This window comes from Lissotriton helveticus, chromosome 7 (assembly GCF_964261635.1).
Source record: "Lissotriton helveticus chromosome 7, aLisHel1.1, whole genome shotgun sequence".
Lineage (NCBI taxonomy): Eukaryota > Metazoa > Chordata > Amphibia > Caudata > Salamandridae > Lissotriton > Lissotriton helveticus.
In genome coordinates this window covers 1555580155-1555602979 of record NC_136068.1, presented here as the reverse complement: position 1 = coordinate 1555602979, position 22825 = coordinate 1555580155, and the positions used below count along the sequence as shown (strand labels likewise).

The window sequence follows — 22825 nt, the reverse complement described above, 5'->3', positions numbered from 1 at the left end:
GTTATGTAATTTCCTGATCTCTTATGTTTCAAATATTTCTATCTGTGAACCATCCTGATGGGCCTGACATCGACACTGTTTCCACTCATGTTAGGCAGGTGATCATTTCTCAAAGAATACACTGAGTTACTAACCAGTTTCACAAATATTTAAGTATCAAGAAACATGCTTCAAGCTCACAACTTCTGCCTTTGGTGATAATTGGGTAGACCTGGTGCATCCTTGTTTTTTTATACACAACACAGTATTTGAGTTGTTTATCACAAGTTTTACTGCCAATTCTTCCTAATTAGTAACAATACTCGTACTTTAAACTTTATGAATAACTTGCATGATATTTATGTAAAGATATTTGAGGGCCCTTATCAAGCAGCAACCACAATCCTTTTCAGGGTGAGGTACAACCCTAAATTAACCTGTGCTCAACCCTCTGGTAGCTTGTCACAGAGCAGTCATGCTTAACTTAGAGGCCTTGTATAGAGTTATTTTTAATGACTAAAACAAGATCAAAACAACAAAAATCCAATCGGTAGAGTTGAAGATATGAAATTTGAAAGCTTTCAGTGAAAATAGACTCAAAAAGCACTAACCACCAACTGTGGATATCTGATCGCGCGGACTGGCTATTGTGACCCAGTTAGGCTCGCTGAACAAAGTACCTTAAATAGGGGGTTTGCATAACATTGCGAGAGTCTGCGGTGAAGACACGTCATGAAGCCAAGGCAGTGTGTCAGTTGAGAGATGTGGCAAGGCTGCGGTGCGAGTGCTTGCATTGTCATCAAGGATCCTGTTGATCAGGCCTGCGAAGCAAAGTCCAATGTCGAGGATGCATATCACAGTCCAGGAGATGTGTCAGTTCCAAAGTGCTGCAAGATTGTAATGCGGAGTCCGGCATAGAGGCAACTACCAACAAGGGATGTGAGGGCCGGCATCGAGGGGGCATTGGTTCCGATAAGGATTTGGGCTGTGAGGCAATGCAGGTCTTTGCGTAAGGTCGATTCACACAGCAGTGGCTATGTTTCGGATTTGCTCAAGATTGTGCTGCACTGCAGAGGCTAGCAGAACACCTTCCATGGGTCCAGGACCTGGGTAGGACCATTTGTCAGGGTAGACTCATAGATGGAAGAGTTCAGGTGTTGGGAGTCGAGGATGTTGGAGCCTTCTGTGCCTGAGGCTCAAGTCAAGAGGCCAGACAACTATTCATAGAATTCCCTCTGGGGTGCTGGGTTCAATAAATGCACGTGCAGTCCTTCTTACCAAGGCAAGAAGGCAGCAGTCAGCAGGTCATCACGGGAGGCAGCAGTCCAGCAAGGCAGCAGTCCAGCAAAGCAGTAGTCCAGCATGGCAGCAGTTCATCAGAGTGGCAGTTCTTTCAGCAGCACAGCAGCCAGTCATGGCAGAGTATCCACCGATCCAGAAGTGTACTGAAGAGTTGGTGTCTGAGGCTCAATATTTATACCTGATGTCCTTCCACGGGAAGGGGGGGCTTCTAGAAATTCCCTTTGAACACCCCAGGTATCCTACCTTCCCTGTCCTAGCTCCAAAATAACTACAGGAAGTTTACAATCTTTTGTGCAGAGGCAGGACACAACCTATTCAAATATAAGTGGGACTGTGCACAGCTCTGCCTTCCCATCCTGTCAAGGATGGCCAGTCCAGGAACCCCTTTGTTCTCTATTGTTTGGCTGTCTAAGAGGAATAAACAAAGCCCAACTGTCAGCTAAACCCAGTCATGTGACCCAGAGACAGGCAACAGACACTAAATCGTTAAGGCAGGACAATGGCAACTTTCGAAATTACAATTTAAAATGTTACTTTACCAAAAGATAGGATTTTTTATCACATTTCCAAAGACGTCAAACATGAACAGTTTTTTTAGAGTTTTATATAGCGCGAACTAAACCCGAGACATCGGGTATCAGATAGCTTTACATGAACACCAGTTTCGTTACTGATGAACACATTCATTTTTGTTAGGCACGGGGAGATTAGAGGGCATATGTATCAAATACCGTTATTGCAATTCTCAAATAGCTATTGTTAGAGAATCGCTATTTGAGAATCGCAAAACATGAAGTAATAAACAATTCGCAAATATTTTGTGATTCCTTGAAATTCCTTAATTGCGATTTGCAAATTGCAATTAAGGAATACATTCCCATTCATTCCTACGGGCTTAGAGGCCCATAGGAATGAATGGGAAGATATTCGGAATTTGCGAGTACCCATTAGGTACTCGCAAATTGCTAATGCAATTTCAAGAGTGCAAGGGTGTCATTAAGCACCCCTGAAATGAGCATGTGTGCACCTGTGGTGCACATGGCACTTTGAAAAATGACAAAAAGTAAATTTTTCAAAGAAATCGCGAATTACCACCAACTTGAAGTTGGTGGTAATTTGTGATTTCTTAAGAAGAAATTGCACAACTTGGGTGCTTTCTACATCACATTTAAGGAATCGCAATCTGCAATTCCTTAAATGCATTCGCAATATAGGGAATCGCAAATTTTGCAATTCCCTATTTTGCGAGGGCCTTTTGGGATGATACATGCCAAAAGGCTTTTTCTCGTTGCAAACGGGCTGATTCTGAGAATTGGCCCATTTGCAAACGGGAAATGGGTTCAAACATATGCCCCTAAGTGATTTTCCCAGTATAACAGGATGTTGAGCGTCATTGCCGAGACTCAAACCCGGTTTCCCAGGTCCGAAGTCGACCGATCTAGCCAGAAGGATACATCCTCTCTCTTCCAATTTGGAAATTACAGGTTATTAAATATAATAAGGTAACTCCAATGTTATCCGATGGAAGAGGTAGGCCTTGCAGTAGTGAAAAATTAATTTAAGAGTTTTTCAATATTAGGACATAAAAAACTTAAAAGTACATGTCCTACGGTTTAAAAACCCTGAACCCTGGCCTCTGGGCTGTCCAGTGCCTACCTTAGGGGTGACCGATATGTATTAAAAAGGAAGGTTTGGCCCTGGCAAAAGGATTATTTTGCCAGGTCGTCATGGCAATTATAAAAACCCGCACACAGGTTGCAATGGAAGACATGTTTAAAGTGCTACATAAGTGGGTGGTACAATCAGTGCTGCAAGCCCACTAGTAGAATAACATTTAAGGTTCCTGGGTACATGTAATACCACTTAACTAGGAACTTTTAAGACAATTAAATATGATAATTAGGAATAGGCTAATTGTATCATGTTTTACGGAAGGAGCACAGGAACCTTAGCACTAGCTAGCAGTGGTTAAGTGTGCAGAATCTAAAAGCAAACAGAAATTATGTCAGCAAACAGGAGGGTAAAATACAAAACGTTAGAGAGGGAACCACGCCACGGTTACCGAGTCAAACTATATCACTTATATTTAATAGAACTAATTGACCTTTCAAATCTCACTATACTTGTTCCATTCTATCTTTATTTGCTACTGGCATGTTTAGTTTGCAGTATTGAGGTAAGAAGGACGCAAAATGACACTGTTTCAAGTAAGGTTTTTTATTTTCTGACAACTCTCATTATGGTCTCTAAACTTCAGATTGAGAGACGGACATATTGCCTCTTCCATGTTGAACTCAGCCCTCCACTCCCATAAGAATAACTTGAAGGAAAGTGTAAGTGATACGTGCACTTATCAGGAAAAAGAAAGTCTAGGATGGTGATCTTACCTACAAATTGTCAAGGGTCCAATGCACTTAGTATGTTTGAGGCCGATTTAAAGTCATAACTCAGCCCTTTGAAATGTGGCCCCATCTCCCTAAGCCTTCTCAGGTCCCAGGTACCCTATCCTCTGGAGCTGTCAGTGTTTTGAAAAGGGGAGAGGATCCACACATCTCCCCTCCCCAGGCATATTTTGGCCCCATGGGAACCTTTTTATATAGAGCCCGCATCATATCACCTGAGCCACCCACAAAGCCCATGTTGAGGGCGGTGTAGGGAGCCCCAGGAACACTGTGGCCCAAGCTGGCTCCCCAATTAGTACAGGAGCCGGCATTGCTCCCTCCTGGAAGGAGCAGCTATTTGTGCTTCTCCCCCAGGTGGGAGAAATATGTTGTTCTGTTTCGCTGCCATCAGTGTGGAAAGGGAAACAGATCTCAAGTGTGCTTCCAGCTGGCGGGTGCATTTGTAAAGCTCCTGCCTGCTGTGAGCAGACTATGTGTTTGCTCTAGTTTGACAGGCGATTTGAAAATGCTCCCGCCCGACCGAAGCAAACACATGTTTCACTGTCTGATCTGGCACATGCCATTAAAGGCTCAGGGAGGGGGGCTGCATGGCCTCCCCTCCCTTCAAAGTTAAGTTACAGCCCTGATTGGATGCGGTCCCAAAGGCCTTTTTAATGCTCCGGGAGGGAGGCCCTATTGATGCCCCTCCCGTTAACTAGACTAAAAAAATTGTGACCACTGTTTTTGGTTTTTTAGCACGATCCCGTGTGACTATTGTAGGATCACAGCAAAAATTGTGAATTTGTTTTTATTTTGGCCCTAAGGGGTTACTTGGGAGCCCGCCCGCACCCATGGAGCCTAGGCCGGCAGGGTATCCCCCTATTTAATTTATTGTTTTAAGTTCAGGACAGGGGACTAAGTCCCTGAGTCCTGTAATGGATGCCAGCAACATTTTTCTCATGTTGCTGGCAGCCAATCAGAGTGCTCGTTCCTGCAGGTGTCTGACTCCTGCAGGAGCAAAATGGCTCAAGGGAAAAAACCTCCCAGGGCAAATCAAAGCACTCTATTTTTAAATTGGTGCTCCTACGAGACTCTCGTGAGCCTCTCAGGGGCCCAACCATTTAAAAATACACATCTACATAAACCTTGATTGCTCAAAAATGAATGAACGGATTTCCATCAAATCACAGAAAGCACAATCTGCGGACCAATATCTAGCTTTCCGCCATATTTTGGTGTAATTCGAGTCAGCAGTTTTTGCAGTAGTGCTTCTTAAAGTCTATGGAAAAGGCATGGAGGTTTTGCATTTTGGTTCCCTTTTTTTCTTGGCTCCCGCTTGACAGACCGCCCGAAACCTTCCATGCACGAACCAGGCAGAAAAGAGCACTTTTTTGGAAAGTTTTGAGGAGATTTGTTTACTGGTGCCAAAGTTATTAGAAACACAAAAAACATGTTTCCTGAGGAAATGCTGACCAAACTATAACTACTCAGTAGTTACTGCCACTGGGTAAGATATATATATATATATATAATGTTATACCTTATGAAACCAGACCTAGGGGCCTATTATGATTGCGGTTTTCCCGCATCCTTCGGGCCGGCGGAAGCCACCGCCGGCCCGGAGGATGCGGGAAAACCGCCGCGGAGCCTCGAAAGACCCATCGCCATATTAGGATGGCTGGTGGGTCTGGCATTCCGTCCGCAGCTTTTCCACCGCGGTCGCCTTCCGACCGCGGCGGAAAAGCTCTAACATGGCTGGCGGTGTCTATCAGACACCGTCAGCCATATTAGGATGGAGGAAATCATATGCTTTTCCACGGCGGCTTTTCCGCCGCGGAAAAGCATACGGACCTTCACTTCGGGGGCCCGTTGCGGGCCCCCTTGGTGATGGGGGGGTGGGGGTGCACATGGGGGGTACCTATGGTACCCCCCTGCATTTGCGTGCACAAAGCAGCAGGCACCGCGCGGTGCCTGCCGCTTTGTGCACGCAAATGCGATGCATGCATTTTTAACATTGCGGCGGGTGCCGCTTGAAGCTGCACCCGCCGCAATGTTAAAGATAGAGGATGTGACCGCCACCCTGGCGGTCAAATCCTAATCTGCATGGAGGGAACGTCGCAGCCCATGCGTACGTTCCCTCCTCCTCTGCGGTCGCGGACGGACTCAAGTCCGTCCGCGATCCTAATCGACCCCTATGTGTCTCTGTGAAATATTCCACTTCACGCTTTAGAAGTATTCTAGCTTCGATGTTTTCTTAACAGTGCATCTTCTTACCTCCCCATGTGCATTTTTTATGCCGTTATTTGATTTGAAATTTTGAGGATTGTGTGTTAGTATTGCATAATAGAGTTCCATTGAAAACTTAAGATCTGACATGGGCACCGGAAATTGTTGATCTAACATATATTATTTGTCGTCTAATGGTGAAAGCGTGTTAGTAACTTTCAAGTCATATTATGTCTTGTGAATTGCTGTCCGGGGATTAAATATTTAATTAAATACAAAATATAAGTGAAATATATCCTGGAGATATCTTGACATATATATAGTGACTTCAATTATGGGGTAATTTACCATGATTGAGAAATATAGGAAAACTAGATTGAACAGATACCAACATAGCGGTGCCAATTCTATTATTTTGTGAACAATATTACACATCACAAAATATATGCCCTTGGGTACAATACCAGAATTGAGATGTACAATTGTTCAATTTTGTGATGTGGGGCCTCCTACACAACAGTTACTTATATCACTGTGATACCAGCCTTGTAGATAATTGCAAGTGAAGTTGCACATGTTCCTGGTTTTATGGTGACGGGCAGGACAAATTAGTCCCTGTTAAAAGATACTCTGTACAGCACACTCTATAACCCAGACGAAGGTCGTTGGCTGAAACGCATTGGTCTGCTTTCCCATGATTGCACTCGCACTTTGCTGAAATTTGGAAACTACTTGAAAAGGAATTAAATTGTTTGCCAAAGGAAATACGGATAATGCTGTCTTTCTGACCTACTTGGTGCTGTCTTACTGCGCCCTCGACGAACAGTGTGTGATGAAAAGGAGGGTGAGCATGGGATATCAGAAATCCATAAATATATATGAATATCTATATAGATATATAGATATATCTATCTATATATATATATATATATATATGTATATATATATATATATATATATATATATATATATTGAAAACCAGTCCAAACTCTTAATTAAGAAAGGCGCTGACTCCGTGAATCACAATCCAAAGCAAATGTATTCTCTCAGTTGCTGCTTAGACGCGTTTCGGCGGCTTGCTCCCGCCTTGTCCACTACTCGGATTACTTGCGTGAGTTGATGTTATTGTGCCTGAGTGCACGTCTTGGAACGCCGTTTCGGATTCATATTAATACCGGCTGCTCCGCCGGCTACGAGCCACCCCAGGTAAAGGCGAAGGATTTCCAGCAGGAGTGTTTTCATTTTGATATATATATATATAACCTAAACCGAGACCTACCCAGAGTTCTCTCCTTCTTTTTTGCATAATTTATGCGTCACTCTATGCCTGAAAGGGTTTTGTTTTGACTTAATACTGGGTGCTCCCTTGTGTCTGGACAAAGCTATACCTCTCTGAAGAGCTCTAATTAGAGCGAAACACTGTGTCAGGGGTTGCTTTTATTCATTTCAGGTTGGCTTGAGTTGGTATTTTACCAATTCAAAGCTGTAATATTGTGCCTGGAGTGATAAATGGCTTTTGTTATTTGACAGCTCGGCAAGGACTGCACTGTACTAGTCCTATGCTTAAAGACTTTGCTGTTTAAATGGCGAAAGACTTTGTCATTTTCTATCTCGGCATGGATAGCACTGTCTAATCCTATGCTTAAAAACTTTGATAGAAAAACAGACATTTGAGGCGAGCAGATCTAGAGTTGTCGCTGGTGTTGAGAGTGCTCTAACAGGAGCTGCTCTTCACCTAAACCGAGACCTACCCAGAGTTCTCTCCTTCTTTTTTGCATAATTTATGCGTCACTCTATGCCTGAAAGGGTTTTGTTTTGACTTAATACTGGGTGCTCCCTTGTGTCTGGACAAAGCTATACCTCTCTGAAGAGCTCTAATTAGAGCGAAACACTGTGTCAGGGGTTGCTTTTATTCATTTCAGGTTGGCTTGAGTTGGTATTTTACCAATTCAAAGCTGTAATATTGTGCCTGGAGTGATAAATGGCTTTTGTTATTTGACAGCTCGGCAAGGACTGCACTGTACTAGTCCTATGCTTAAAGACTTTGCTGTTTAAATGGCGAAAGACTTTGTCATTTTCTATCTCGGCATGGATAGCACTGTCTAATCCTATGCTTAAAAACTTTGATAGAAAAACAGACATTTGAGGCGAGCAGATCTAGAGTTGTCGCTGGTGTTGAGAGTGCTCTAACAGGAGCTGCTCTTCACCTAAACCGAGACCTACCCAGAGTTCTCTCCTTCTTTTTTGCATAATTTATGCATCACTCTATGCCTGAAAGGGTTTTGTTTTGACTTAATACTGGGTGCTCCCTTGTGTCTGGACAAAGCTATACCTCTCTGAAGAGCTCTAATTAGAGCGAAACACTGTGTCAGGGGTTGCTTTTATTCATTTCAGGTTGGCTTGAGTTGGTATTTTACCAATTCAAAGCTGTAATATTGTGCCTGGAGTGATAAATGGCTTTTGTTATTTGACAGCTCGGCAAGGACTGCACTGTACTAGTCCTATGCTTAAAGACTTTGCTGTTTAAATGGCGAAAGACTTTGTCATTTTCTATCTCGGCATGGATAGCACTGTCTAATCCTATGCTTAAAAACTTTGATAGAAAAACAGACATTTGAGGCGAGCAGATCTAGAGTTGTCCCTGGTGTTGAGAGTGCTCTAACAGGAGCTGCTCTTCACCTAAACCGAGACCTACCCAGAGTTCTCTCCTTCTTTTTTGCATAATTTATGCGTCACTCTATGCCTGAAAGGGTTTTGTTTTGACTTAATACTGGGTGCTCCCTTGTGTCTGGACAAAGCTATACCTCTCTGAAGAGCTCTAATTAGAGCGAAACACTGTGTCAGGGGTTGCTTTTATTCATTTCAGGTTGGCTTGAGTTGGTATTTTACCAATTCAAAGCTGTAATATTGTGCCTGGAGTGATAAATGGCTTTTGTTATTTGACAGCTCGGCAAGGACTGCACTGTACTAGTCCTATGCTTAAAGACTTTGCTGTTTAAATGGCGAAAGACTTTGTCATTTTCTATCTCGGCATGGATAGCACTGTCTAATCCTATGCTTAAAAACTTTGATAGAAAAACAGACATTTGAGGCGAGCAGATCTAGAGTTGTCGCTGGTGTTGAGAGTGCTCTAACAGGAGCTGCTCTTCACCTAAACCGAGACCTACCCAGAGTTCTCTCCTTCTTTTTTGCATAATTTATGCGTCACTCTATGCCTGAAAGGGTTTTGTTTTGACTTAATACTGGGTGCTCCCTTGTGTCTGGACAAAGCTATACCTCTCTGAAGAGCTCTAATTAGAGCGAAACACTGTGTCAGGGGTTGCTTTTATTCATTTCAGGTTGGCTTCAGTTGGTATTTTACCAATTCAAAGCTGTAATATTGTGCCTGGAGTGATAAATGGCTTTTGTTATTTGACAGCTCGGCAAGGACTGCACTGTATTAGTCCTATGCTTAAAGACTTTGCTGTTTAAATGGCGAAAGACTTTGTCATTTTCTATCTCGGCATGGATAGCACTGTCTAATCCTATGCTTAAAAACTTTGATAGAAAAACAGACATTTGAGGCGAGCAGATCTAGAGTTGTCGCTGGTGTTGAGAGTGCTCTAACAGGAGCTGCTCTTCACCTAAACCGAGACCTACCCAGAGTTCTCTCCTTCTTTTTTGCATAATTTATGCGTCACTCTATGCCCGAAAGGGTTTTGTTTTGACTTAATACTGGGTGCTCCCTTGTGTCTGGACAAAGCTATACCTCTCTGAAGAGCTCTAATTAGAGCGAAACACTGTGTCAGGGGTTGCTTTTATTCATTTCAGGTTGGCTTGAGTTGGTATTTTACCAATTCAAAGCTGTAATATTGTGCCTGGAGTGATGAATGGCTTTTGTTATTTGACAGCTCGGCAAGGACTGCACTGTACTAGTCCTATGCTTAAAGACTTTGCTGTTTAAATGGCGAAAGACTTTGTCATTTTCTATCTCGGCATGGATAGCACTGTCTAATCCTATGCTTAAAAACTTTGATAGAAAAACAGACATTTGAGGCGAGCAGATCTAGAGTTGTCGCTGGTGTTGAGAGTGCTCTAACAGGAGCTGCTCTTCACCTAAACCGAGACCTACCCAGAGTTCTCTCCTTTTTTGCATAATTTATGCGTCACTCTATGCCTGAAAGGGTTTTGTTTTGACTTAATACTGGGTGCTCCCTTGTGTCTGGACAAAGCTATACCTCTCTGAAGAGCTCTAAACAGAGCGAAACACTGTGTCAGGGGTTGCTTTTATTCATTTCAGGTTGGCTTGAGTTGGTATTTTACCAATTCAAAGCTGTAATATTGTGCCTGGAGTGATAAATGGGTTTTGTTATTTGACAGCTCGGCAAGGACTGCACTGTACTAGTCCTATGCTTAAAGACTTTGCTGTTTAAATGGCGAAAGACTTTGTCATTTTCTATCTCGGCATAGATAGCACTGTCTAATCCTATGCTTAAAAACTTTGATAGAAAAACAGACATTTGAGTCGAGCAGATCTAGAGTTGTGGCTGGTGTTGAGAGTGCTCTAACAGGAGCTGCTCTTCACCTAAACCGAGACCTACCCAGAGTTCTCTCCTTCTTTTTTGCATAATTTATGCGTCACTCTATGCCTGAAAGGGTTTTGTTTTGATATATATATATATATATATATATATATATATACACACAAGCCCTCTTTCCCTCTTCTACACCTAAGAAATGCTGGATACTAATTTTGCGAAGGTGCCAATTGCCAGCCAGCTACTGCCAAATATCAATTTGCCTCTCCCCAAGGAAGAAAGCTGGTACGCCGCTCTGTGCAGCTTGTAATACTACTTTAATCCATCAAGTTGCATATGAAAACAACACATCCAACCCTGATGCGGGACTTTGCTGAAGTAATAAAGTAACAGCTTGTATCCAAGATGTGGAGCTACTCATACCAATAAACACCAAGAAAATAGTTGTTATTTATTTTTTGAAAGCTCATACTAGGCTCTATCAGAAAATAATAACAATATTAAAAAACCCTCCGATAAGTGGGGTAATATTATGATACAGAATGTGAAAATGTATGCCGAAGAAGCTAAACGTCAACTTGATGACAGAGACTATTACTGTTTAATTGATATGATTGATGCTGGAGAGAGTAATAGAAAAAATATGCATTATTAAGGGAATCGAGAGACAAAGGATTAATAGAGCAGAAAGAATATCTCTTCTCAGAAAGGCCTATCCAATAGACCCAACCATCTCCCACAAATACATGAGAGCGCTAGATGACCACCAGGTAGACCTACAGGGGCATCTAATGACTTCTTGATAGATAGGCCACTTTTTTGCCCCATATTTAAAAATAACTTGTGTCATATATACAAGACACAACTGACTTTTTGGGTGAACCAGGAGGAATACCTTGGCATGTGGATTATTCTATGTTAGCTTGTGTGACTGGCTCATATGCAAGTATCTTGCATATACATAGTTTGAACAACTGCCATAATTTCTTGAAAATGTGCTCTTTCTATTTACTGCAACACCCTGAAATGTTGTTGCGGATGTATGACATTACAACCCATGCTTTTACATCGCATGCCTTTACAACGCTGTTTTTACAACGCATGCCTTTACAACGCATAGTGCTTTGGGGGGCTGGATAGTGAATAGTTTAATTTACTATTCCAACTCCAGTCCCCGTGGATAGTAGGGAAGGTGTTGGATAGTAAATTAAACCTATTCCCTATCCTAGAGCGCCCCCCAGCGCAATGCGTTGTAATGGTTTGCGTTGTAAAAGTTGCGTCGTAAAGGCACTGCGTGGTAAAAGTTGCGTTGTAAAGGATGTTTCCCGTTGTTGCGTACGTTGGAATTTTGTCTAATAACATTTTTCTTTTCCTAGACACCCTATATAAACTATCAAGGGGTACTGTGATGAGTACTTGTTTCACCCCAAGTTACTCTAACCTGTATACTGGGATGGTGGCAGGACCAAGTTATTTGGTAACCAGAACTTACGGAGTACTCAAATAATATTATACGGTTTGCCACCAGCCACTAAAATCAATACAACATTCATTTTAGTGGAAGAACATAACATTGGGCCAGTTAAATTCTCTACTCAGAGGAACCAACCTGTGGGCAGAGGCTATGCCTCTCTTTTAGTAGTACACTTAAAGCACTTTTTTTGCTGATCACATAAGGGCTGGCAAAAGTTGCGCTGTCAAGGAAGACCTAAAATTGTGTGTGGATTAAGTTAGCCCTGTACATCCCATTCTGCTCTCAAACACACAACTGCACAGTCAAACATTATTGATGTAAATTATCCACATTCGAATAACACTTTAATATTACTGTGTGTGTGCCACTAAAAGTGCAAGCTCCATGCTATTTTAAGATTGATATTTTATACGTGTTAGAGAGACTTCTCTAGGTAGCCATCCTGCTGGTGGATAAACAAACAAAAGATCATTGCTGTAGAAGCAAACAACTTCTGTCCCATCAAAACATGTACTCCTGTCCAACAACATGTGGATGGAACCAAACCCCCTCTCTGTAGTATTCCTGAAAGCTCTTTTCGAGGTTGATCACACATGGTCCGATGACAGCCAGGCCTGAAGAATATCCTTCTCCTCTTCCTGTCTGTAAGGGTTTTAAGAATAATTGCTTGTAAATGTCAAACTCCTATGGTATGTGATGTGGAAGCAGGCTTCAAATTCACTTGGCATATATGTCATGTACAGACAAGTTATTCATGCCACAGGACTGATATTCCCCGAACAGGACTCTTGTTTGCTTTAAGCCATAATTTGAATTAATAATGAATCGAATATGATCACTAAAATCGCACCACAGGAGCTCCACTCTTTGGAGAAGATCATTACAAGTACTGCTTAAGGGAATGATAAACTTCTAGGAAACCTTTTGAAAGCTATGTATAAGAGATGCAGCTATGTCACTTCCAATGAAGAAAGATTTTTATACAATATTTAGGAAGAGATGTCCCGGAAACTCCAAGTAGCATGCAAGTGAAATCTGAATATGGCTGCTGGAGTTGGAGTTTAAGCCTCATTACCTCAATGCTTGTGAAATTGTCACAATTAAGTTGATAGGCTACAACAACATAAAAGTGTTTGATATTACTGTTATAGTCCCAACCTGTAAATGAGGACTAATTCAAAGCATGTACATTATTGCAAGTGACAATGCCTGAGCCTGTCTTGTGCTAGTTCATGTTTATAGCTTGACCAGTCATAATCTGGTTTAGCCCTGAAGTTTTGTTTCTACACGGAGTGGTTTCATCACTTCCTGGCTTCCTTGGAAGGTGTGTAAAGACAACACTCACTGCGGCTTGTAAGTAACTGTACAGAGGACTCAACAACCAATCTCTCATTACCTACATGGACATTTATTAAGCAGCTCATCATGTATGTCCTGCTTACCTGCGAGAGCATGGATTTTTAATGTCTGGTCACTGCCTGTTTATCAATAATAGACTGTATATAAAGCAGACTATAGATTTCCATTTATATGTGAGGGTTTGCAAATAGAGTTGACAATTAACCTCAAGAAAACGTTGGACAATAAGTTCCTACTTACCAGTAAGAACTTGCACAAAGACTGTGTTGATCAATACCTGCTTAACAGTAAAGGTTTGTTTATAGAACAGTTTATGACTGTGCTAGCATGAGAGGATTTATGTAGTTGAACGTTCGAAAATACCTGCTTATTTACAAAAGCTTGCTCATGTTGCTGGTTATTCACTCTCTTCTTACCTGTGCAGGCTCGAACAGATGATTGGTAAATCACTCAATGTCACTCGATGTAATGATGTGGGGATAACACTTGCATACAATAGTCAAGACCATGTGTGCCAATCTGCCCTAGACCCTAGACCTAAGACCATGACTTGGCCACCCTACTCAAGACCAAGATGTAAGTCACACAAACCACCTCAAAGTTGAAGTCCTCTCCTATGGTCCCCCTAAAAGAACCCATCCATGCACAGATTGCATCATACATACTCCTATGAATGCATATTAGTGAGTGTTAGATTCAATACGTGCTTGCACTCATCCACGCACTTGAATTTACTGTCTACCTCCAGACTCACTTTGCAGCCATATACCATATCAGATCCAATGTGAAGGTGCTTCTGCCCTACCTCTACTACACATGTAGCACCTATTGATACCTTGTTACACATCATACCCTGAAATAAACCCAACCAGACCCAGACCCAGACTATCCCCAATCATAAAATCCCATCTCCTCAAATACACCATATAAGGTAAGCTCTCTTCTATACAAGGTGGCACAACCAGGAATGATATACAAGCGACTTTCCATCCATCACAGATGCTCAGCTCTCACAATACTGACCCAGACCTTACTCCAGCAGCCATTACAATTAATTTGTTCCACCAGACCTGACTCCCCAGCTAGAAAAGAGATAGACTTTAATCCTGGCTGCCCCATACGCCCTGCATCATCTCTTCTTCACTACTTTAATACAATAGACCTACACTCATACCACTCCCTGCACAAACTACATAAGATGCCTCAAAGTGCCTCCAAACTCACTTACAATTACATCCCACATGATTCCACGTAGATCTTTAAACCCCTACCAACCTTCACATTCAACAAAGGAGGACACTTCCATACTTAAACTAACCACCCAAAACCCAGCATCTACTCTAGCTCTCACTCCTTTGTCCCTCTCTGTCTAGCTCTCTCTTCCTCTCACTCTCACATATATACAAGCACACACACAAGCACATTTAGCTCACAGAAGGACTGACTTGACCACCTGTGAGAAGACAGCTTGCACCAGTCCATACAGGACACATATTTGAGACTTTATTTCACAGACCTTTGCAAATATCATGCTTTACCCCTTCATAAGTATACTCATTCTAAGCACATCTACCAGTAACATTCTCAGTCTGACAGTCAGTTCAAAAAACCACACAGCTTAAGTTCCTGATACTCATGCCATTTCAGACCACCATCAACTTCAGCAAATCTATCCCTACCTGAATGGCATTAACTCACGAAGTCTCATTAACTCATCATAATAATCAACATGAGATTTCTCATCTAAATGTCTGTTTCCGCATCCACGACATCTGCATCATCAATCGATTACGCAAATTATTTTACTTTATTTAGATGCTTTGTAAAGCATTTAGGATGATCAGTCCTCCACTATCAAACTGCTCTGAGAAAACAGCAACAGCATGTAACATACTGCCCTGCTTCCTGTTTCCTGCTATCACACACTCTCTCAACCAACATCTGCCAATCTTTCCCGCTTATCTGCATGCATACTGGGAACTACCCCCTTCACAGCATCTCAAACCGCTATAACCAGCACAGCTTCATCAGCCCAGCCTTAGACTGCTGTCTCACAAGCACTACCCCTAAATGTGGTAGGCCCAATTTACTACGCAGGACTTGTACGAGATATAATATGAAGCGTCATAAGCTTGGTCTCTGTGGCATCTGCCCATACCTTCGCCCTGGGCTGTCCTTTGGACCATACACTTTATTAATTGGAACGTGCTTCCTACCCCCACAACCCCTAAGTCAAACACCCCCTAAGCCAAGCACTTTTTAGCATTCAACTTTCTATTGATATCTATTGAGGTAAATGTGTCAGATCTTCCTTCTTAAACATCAACATAAATCTATAAGGCAAAGAGGTGAGTGTCTGCTGTATCTGATGGATTTCTACATCATTAGGAGAGTAGCACTCCTCAGACCTCCCAGAAAAAGAATTGTGACTCTGATCAACCAAAATCTCATGTGGATCATAGTTCCTTAACAGGGTAAAGCCCACTACATACAGCTCCACTGATAACCTGGTCTTCCAGATTTAGATTAACCATTGTTCCAAAAACCTCCAAAAACATGTATTGCTACAGTTTGGTTGCCCCTTCCTTCAAAAAGAACTCATCAGTATATTTTATAAATTCATAAAACCTGAAAGTTGATTTAACAATTCTCCTTAGCCCGGTGCCACAAGCTTACATGCCTCTTCAACTGCAAAGTAAGTCTCACTCATCTTCCCTTATGTTCCACAATCCGGCTGGCTATACACATTCTCTCCTCGAGTCCACCTACCTCTAAACCTCAGTAGCCTGTTTCCATTAGAATTCAAGCTGCCATTAAGCAGTTGTATGTTGTCTAACTTTCCTTGCAGCTAGGCATGAATTCTCTACCTAAATATAATTTAGCCACCCCATGCCTCTGAACCTCTTTACATAATGGATACAGCTGTCTAAGCTTACCTATATGGCTTGTGTTTAAATATGGCTCTCTTCTTACCTATTACAGCCTGCACACATGACTGGAAGATCCCTCCCTGCTTACCCTCAAGAGTTTGTTCAAATTACTGATTATCACAACTCACTTACTATTAAACACTTGTTCAAGGAATGGTCAATCTGTGTTTACGTGTGAGAGCTTGTATATAGAGTGGAAATATAGTAACCTGCTTACCGGCAAGGGCTTGTACAGACGGCTGGTCATGTGTGCTCAAGAGTTGGGCCTGAATTGTTTCTACTACCCTCTTAAACCTACGGCTGGGACCTGCAGAGAGGAAAAAAGGGCAGGTAGCAAGATGGGACAGTTCATACAATGTATACAATGCTGATATTCACACTAATTAGCACTGTTCATCTCTATAAATGGCACCAACAGGATAGCTACAGGAAGCTGTGTAAGTTATGTTTGTTCCAGGTAAGTAGAAGTCTATAAATTGCACTATTCAGCAGAAGACACTTTATTCAGTGTGAAAGTACATACTTTTTTAGTTTTCTTTGCTAAGCTTCCCTTCCTTGCTTTCATTTTTGTACCTCTTTTTCATTCTCTCCATTTGCTTTCATCTTCAAGTCTTCCTTACTTCTACACTTTTTATTTTTCTATTCAACCTTATTAAGATTCCGTCCCTTTTTTATTTTGTTTCCCCTTCTACTTTATTGTATTGGTTTATTTTTCAATTTTCTTTCTTTTTTTTTACAGTTCCTCTTATACAATTTTTTTTTTTCATTCTTTAAATCATTTTTCTTGCTTTAATTTTTCTGTCTCTTGAGCTTGCATCTGTATATAATATTCTCTCAATGTTTTAATGTCTCATTTGCATTATTTCTCCACCTTTTCCAAACTTTGAGTCTCATATTTTTCTTTTTTTATGCTATCCCATTTCTTTCTCTTATTTTCTGCTTTAATTATTTCTCCCACTTTCAACTTTGCTACAGTTTTAGCTTGTTTCACTTTTTTATTTTTATATTTTCTTCTTCATTTTAGTTTATTTCTAAATTGTCTCATTTTCAACTGTATTGTTTTGTTTTTAAGTATTTTTCCTCTTCTTTTTCATTTATTTTCTTTTTCATGGTTTAATTTTCTATCCTCTCCATTCCTTTATTATTCTTGGTTCAGTGTACATTATTTCTGTTCCCTTTCCTACTATGTTCTCTTTTCCTTAACCACTGCTTCAATTAGCATCTTCACAACAACAACACTTTATTCTGCTTTTGCAAAAAAACATAGAAGTTACGTTTACAAACTAGCTACAAAAGTTCCATTTCTAAAAAAAACTCTTGACATAAATTACACTGCCAATAAAAATACTCAGCATCTTCATGTTTCTCTTTATTGTGCTGCCCTCTTACTCATTTTCTATTGTAACCCCTTCTTTTTTCTTACTATCTAACCTTTGATCTTTGTTTTAGTTTCTTTTATTTCATGTTCTTTATTTCAGTAGGTTCTTTGTCACTCTCTTGCTTATTTTTCTTCTTGTTAGCTTTTTACAATTAGTTTTGTGATGCTTTGTTATTGATATTTTAAGAGTCTGATAAATAACATATTAAGATTCTAAAAAATTTATAATATGACAATATTAAGCTTCAGTATTAGAGAATTGGTAAACTCTGTATATATACAAAATGAAAGTGAAACCTATTTAAACGTCTGCCATTGTTATTGGGATTTTTTATTTCACATTACAATCATTCCTGCTTTGCTTGCTTTTCACCTCCAGGGCACACAGTGTACCCATTAGCATCCCTTTTCCCTCCACAGACGTTCCTCTTGACCATTGTCACACTTCACTAGTTAATATAACTCCCATACAATCAGGCGCTGGTGAATATACTAGTTAATATTTAGTGATACATCAATCCAATACGTGCAGAATTAGGATGTATTAATCCATTAACAGCAAATTACAGATGTATGTGTATTTTTTTAATAGTAACCTGAACATTGCCTCTTGTTAGAGGACTCTTTCCTTGTATAAAAATACTCTGTCTTGCCTGCAGTTCTATCTATTACACTTGTCCCCCATCATTTCTCAGTCTATTCCCTCTATTTGCTTCAGCAGTTGCTGATTCCTCTTAGTTTTCTCTAAAGTCTCATCTGCTAGTTTCCCTTATCTCTTCTAATTTGTCATTTCTGCTCTTCAGTAATTCACTGTCTCTTTAAGTCTTTCCAATTTCCCAATCTCTCACCGCTGTGGTGCCTGCCATCACCCACTATTAATCAATCCCAATCGATTTGCGGAGCATCTAAATGATGCATTTCCCCATCGTACCATATTGCATTCACAGAGTCACAGTGGGCAGATTGTCAGCTCACCTGAAATTAGAGTAAAAGTAACAGAGTAGATGCCATTTTCCTTCTGTGCCTCGGCTCCCTCTGAGTAGCTTATGTCCACCTGGAACTTAATGGGTTTCTGGAAAACCGATGGCCCAGCAGATGACTTGTACTCCGCCCGGAAACTCGTCTGGGAGATAACGCTGTGACTCAAGCTGGGAATCTGTGGACCAATGAGATAAGTAATCACACTCTTTGAAGGGCTGCTCTGTATATATTAGGACAGGAGCAGGCTTAGACAAAAAGTAAGCTGCTCCTGACAGACTCGCCTCTGCTAGGTATATGGCTAACACCACTTATTACTTACCAGCCTTGCACGGGTGTCATCATGCCTACAAAATCTCCTGATGTTTTCTCTAGGGAAGAAGGACACTATGTACTGCAAGGCATAAACTATGCCCCTACCTACTATGGATATGAAGTCACTACATAGATTTAGAAGAACATGACATATGATTATATATTATTGACAGCACTGTATCCAACCTAGTAAATGTTAGCTTGTTAGGTATAACAAGCTAGGTCTACTAAAGACTTCTTTAAAATAGATTGTTATAACGTTACAGCAAAGAAGAGATATGTACTATACCTAGCACTTTCTGCAGCACAATACCTTAAGAAACAGTGTTACTTAAATCAAAATATGTAGAACATGAAACTCACAGCAGTAAAACTGTACTCTTCCTGGAAACTCATTTTTATGGACTTCAGAAGTTAATGATGTAATTCAAACTTGCATCTTGCAAGTGAAAACAGGCCCACTATTTGTCAGGAAGACATGGATGTGCCGCTTACCCTCAAGTTGGGTTCAAGTGCAATGAGGAGGCACCTGTAGCCCATCCTCAGTGAAAGAAAGGCTGGTGGTCATTACAGAGTGTGGGTATTGACTGGGTTCAGGAGGTGTGCCCATTGGGACCACGCTGTACAGTAGAGCAGGAGCAGTGAACTAGGCTTTCCTGTTGGCCAAGGACCCGTGTGTCTCTAAACAGACAGTGGCCATCTTCTACTTCAGTTAGAACTTTTATAACTTAACTAATTTAATGTACGTACCATCTTTCCCAATCTCAGACATAAAGCACATGCAAAGTAAAAGAGATCAGAGACAAACAAAAACCTACCGACAGAAACGCATGGACAATGTCCGCCTTAATGGAGCTAAGTGGCTTATCTTTGATAACCACAAAGATCTGCTCTTCCTTATCCAGATTGATGAAGTTTCCAAACCAGGATTTTTTTGCCAGTCTGCAAAGAATAGTAGAAAAAACAGATGTGAAAAAACAAAATCAGAAAAACATGGTGAGTCTGGAAAGTACTAAGGATTTTACTGAGGCTTTCAAATGTGTGTTCAGGTCCATTGGGAAGGGATTATTATTTTGAGTAAGACTGTAGAATTTGGGGAAACAAGAAGTGAATATTCATCAATGGCAGAATGCAATTATCTGCATTGAGAAATATGTTAGTGTACCTTGCTGCTATAATGACAAAATGGTTCATTTAGTAGAGCATATTATTTTCTTTTTATTTACATTTTTGCTTTATCCCTTCTAGTAACATTATTTTTTCTGTTGATCTTTTCTATCCGTGTCCAATTGCACCCAGGGGGCATTGGTTGGAGAATCATTTTATTACAGAAAAATAAATAGAAAATATGTTAATAAGATGCAAACCCTAATGGTTCGATTCTGAAAAAAAAGCCTAAAAGTTGGAAATCCACATATTGTAGATGTCCTCCTTTGATCTGCATAGATTTCTGAATTTCTGAGCCGTCATAAAAATACTCTGACTACGTGTAGAAATCCTCACAAATCATAGCTTGCTGTGCATATTTCTTGTCTGCTTGTTCTGAATAGATCAGGCCACAGTGCTGGCAATCCACAAGAATATGTGCTGTGGAAATGTGCATTAGCACATTAAATTGTATTTATTTTTTTCTTCAAATGGATTGTCTTTTATTGTTGTGGCGAAACATGCTCCCTTACACCCAAAAAGATGAAATTTGGATGCTTAGGAAACCTTTCCTCCTGAATTACACAATTTCAAGCTTCTTTGAAGTCACTTACTGTGTTTGGGAAGGTGTGTGGAGACAAGCAACAGAATCAGGTCTTACACACGCACAACCTCATGATTTTGTGGATGTACACCACCTTCCCAATTGTCGGAACCATCCTCTTCCTCTAGGTATGCCTCCTCCCCATAAGTTAGTATGCTGGAAATATCTGCCATGATCACTATTTTGACACTGAACTGAGTTCCATCGGTGGAGGTTAAAATCTGCATATCATATGTTTGGGGATTAGCATTTGTGGAATTAAGCTCATAAATTTTTTTCTTTTACATTTGACAATGTAGGCTATTGAAACTCTACACTATCTCCTGTGTATTCTCACACCAAAAGGTACACGGTGTCCACTATTTTTCATTTTCTGATACTTTCAGAGATGTTGAAGGTACAACAGTGGCAACTGTTTGCTTATTGGGAGATGCACTGTCATTTGCAACAACAAATGTGCACCTTTCTCCACAACAAGACATCTGCATAGTCATTTATTCAAATTGATACACTGTTGGTTGTGGAAATATCTCTAGCTAACAATGTATGCTGTAGCGCTCCATAAACTTAACTCGACATACTATAGCTCAGATTCCCATTTTAACCCTGGTGCAACATGAATGTATTTATTCACCGCCCACAAACCAGGTGTACACTTACTCTGGTGAAGACTCCGGGGTTAGACTTGACATTTCTTCTGGTGTCGGAACTAAAAATGATGAAAAATGGTGGTCAGCAGGTTACCAAGGTACGTGTGAATGGCAATATGTTTCGACATGTGGACAAACAAGCTAACACTCAATGGACTGAGTGACAATTGTGGTCTGGCCAAACTTTCCAACTCTTGCCAATTAATTTGTCTGGCCTCTAGGCACTGATAATAGGTGTTAGTCTGGTGTCATAGATATAAATAACAACATGTCTGAATTTCTAATAATGGACTAAAACCTACTACTTAAACAGGGTTTTATCTGGAAAAAGATGGCAGTTCCAACCTATGTGCCTTTCTGGCAGTGTCCTGGTTCACATGACTGCGAATGGCTCTGCTGGTGTAGGTTGTGTCTTGCTTCCAGACAGCGAGACAAGGGAAGCCTAGGCGTGAAGGATGAGGGTGTTACTGACCTGACAGCTGGGGAGGAGCTGTACCCTGTCCTGATTATATTTCAAAGGGCACTGCCTGCAGCACATACAAAGGAACCTGACATCAGGCCTGCCCTTGCCGTTGTCACCTTAGACAATCTGTTGCCAGGACCAAGGGAGTGGGAAGAACTGACCAGGAACCAATTTTGGGAGCAGGCCAGGGAATTCCCCACACAAAGGCTGGCACCAGATATAAAAATGAGACCTTCTGAACATCTCATCAAAACCCTCCAGGATCACTAGAAGATTCAGAAGAAGAACTGCCCTGATGATTGAACAAATGTATTGCTGTTTGAAGAAGGAAAGTTGCACCTGCTTGTCTTAATCTCAGGCTTCTCAGAATGACTCCAAGGGTAAGCTGGTTGACCTCCTGTGTGAGATACAGGGACACAACATACTGCCGGAGGCCACCTTGAAACTGCCCATCTGTCCAGCACCACCTGGACCTGTCTGGACTTGCCTGAGCCCTACTGAAGTGACTCCTAATACTCAAGAGGTGTTCCCTATGACCAGGACTCTGGTAGGGCATCAGTGAGAGTTCCTACTGAAAGAAATGTAAAGAACCAGATGCTTCTCGCAACCCCAAACTGATTGCTTCGTGCCAGAAATCGACCACCTGTGATAACTGCCCACTCAAAACTCAAGCGGAACCTGCTCTTCATGGTGACAGCGACTGTCTGTGGCTATCAAGCAGCACAAAGTTCCAGTGATGACCGGCTCCTCGTGTTACAGCAATGACCACCTGCAATGCCTTACCTGGTTCTCATGCCAAAAGCCTCCTCCTCGCGGCCACTTCCAATGTTAACGGAACTGTTTATGCCGAATTTGAAAAGGTGACTCTTCAGCAGGACTAACCTGCTCCATCGTGGTCGGCCTGAACTTGTGACGTTCAACAGGTCTAGCGTGACCAGATAACCACGAATAGCACTTTGTGCTTCTTGGCCCTATTTTTACCTAAAACTAAAAAAGTGTATGTCTCCAGTTCTGTTGATTGGATTTTGTTCATTTTATTTATTAAAATGTATTCTATTTTTAATGAATTGCTTTGGGATTTTTCTTGTTTTGTGTTTTCACTTTATTACTGTTTGAATGCTGC

The 22825-nt window shown here is 41.2% G+C and overlaps 1 protein-coding gene across 1 annotated transcript in view; it reads right to left on the bottom strand.

The window, feature by feature from the left end:
* Positions 1 to 22825, bottom strand: part of BRSK1 (BR serine/threonine kinase 1) — a 435735-nt gene that overhangs the window by 4553 nt on the left and 408357 nt on the right. The window contains exons 15-18 of the mRNA XM_078650957.1: positions 21250 to 21298; positions 19658 to 19781; positions 18522 to 18702; positions 16386 to 16475 (exon numbers count right to left, since the gene is read on the bottom strand). Of these exons, the coding sequence (XP_078507083.1) occupies positions 16386 to 16475; positions 18522 to 18702; positions 19658 to 19781; positions 21250 to 21298 (444 nt within the window). The remainder of the gene's footprint in view (positions 1 to 16385; positions 16476 to 18521; positions 18703 to 19657; positions 19782 to 21249; positions 21299 to 22825) is intronic.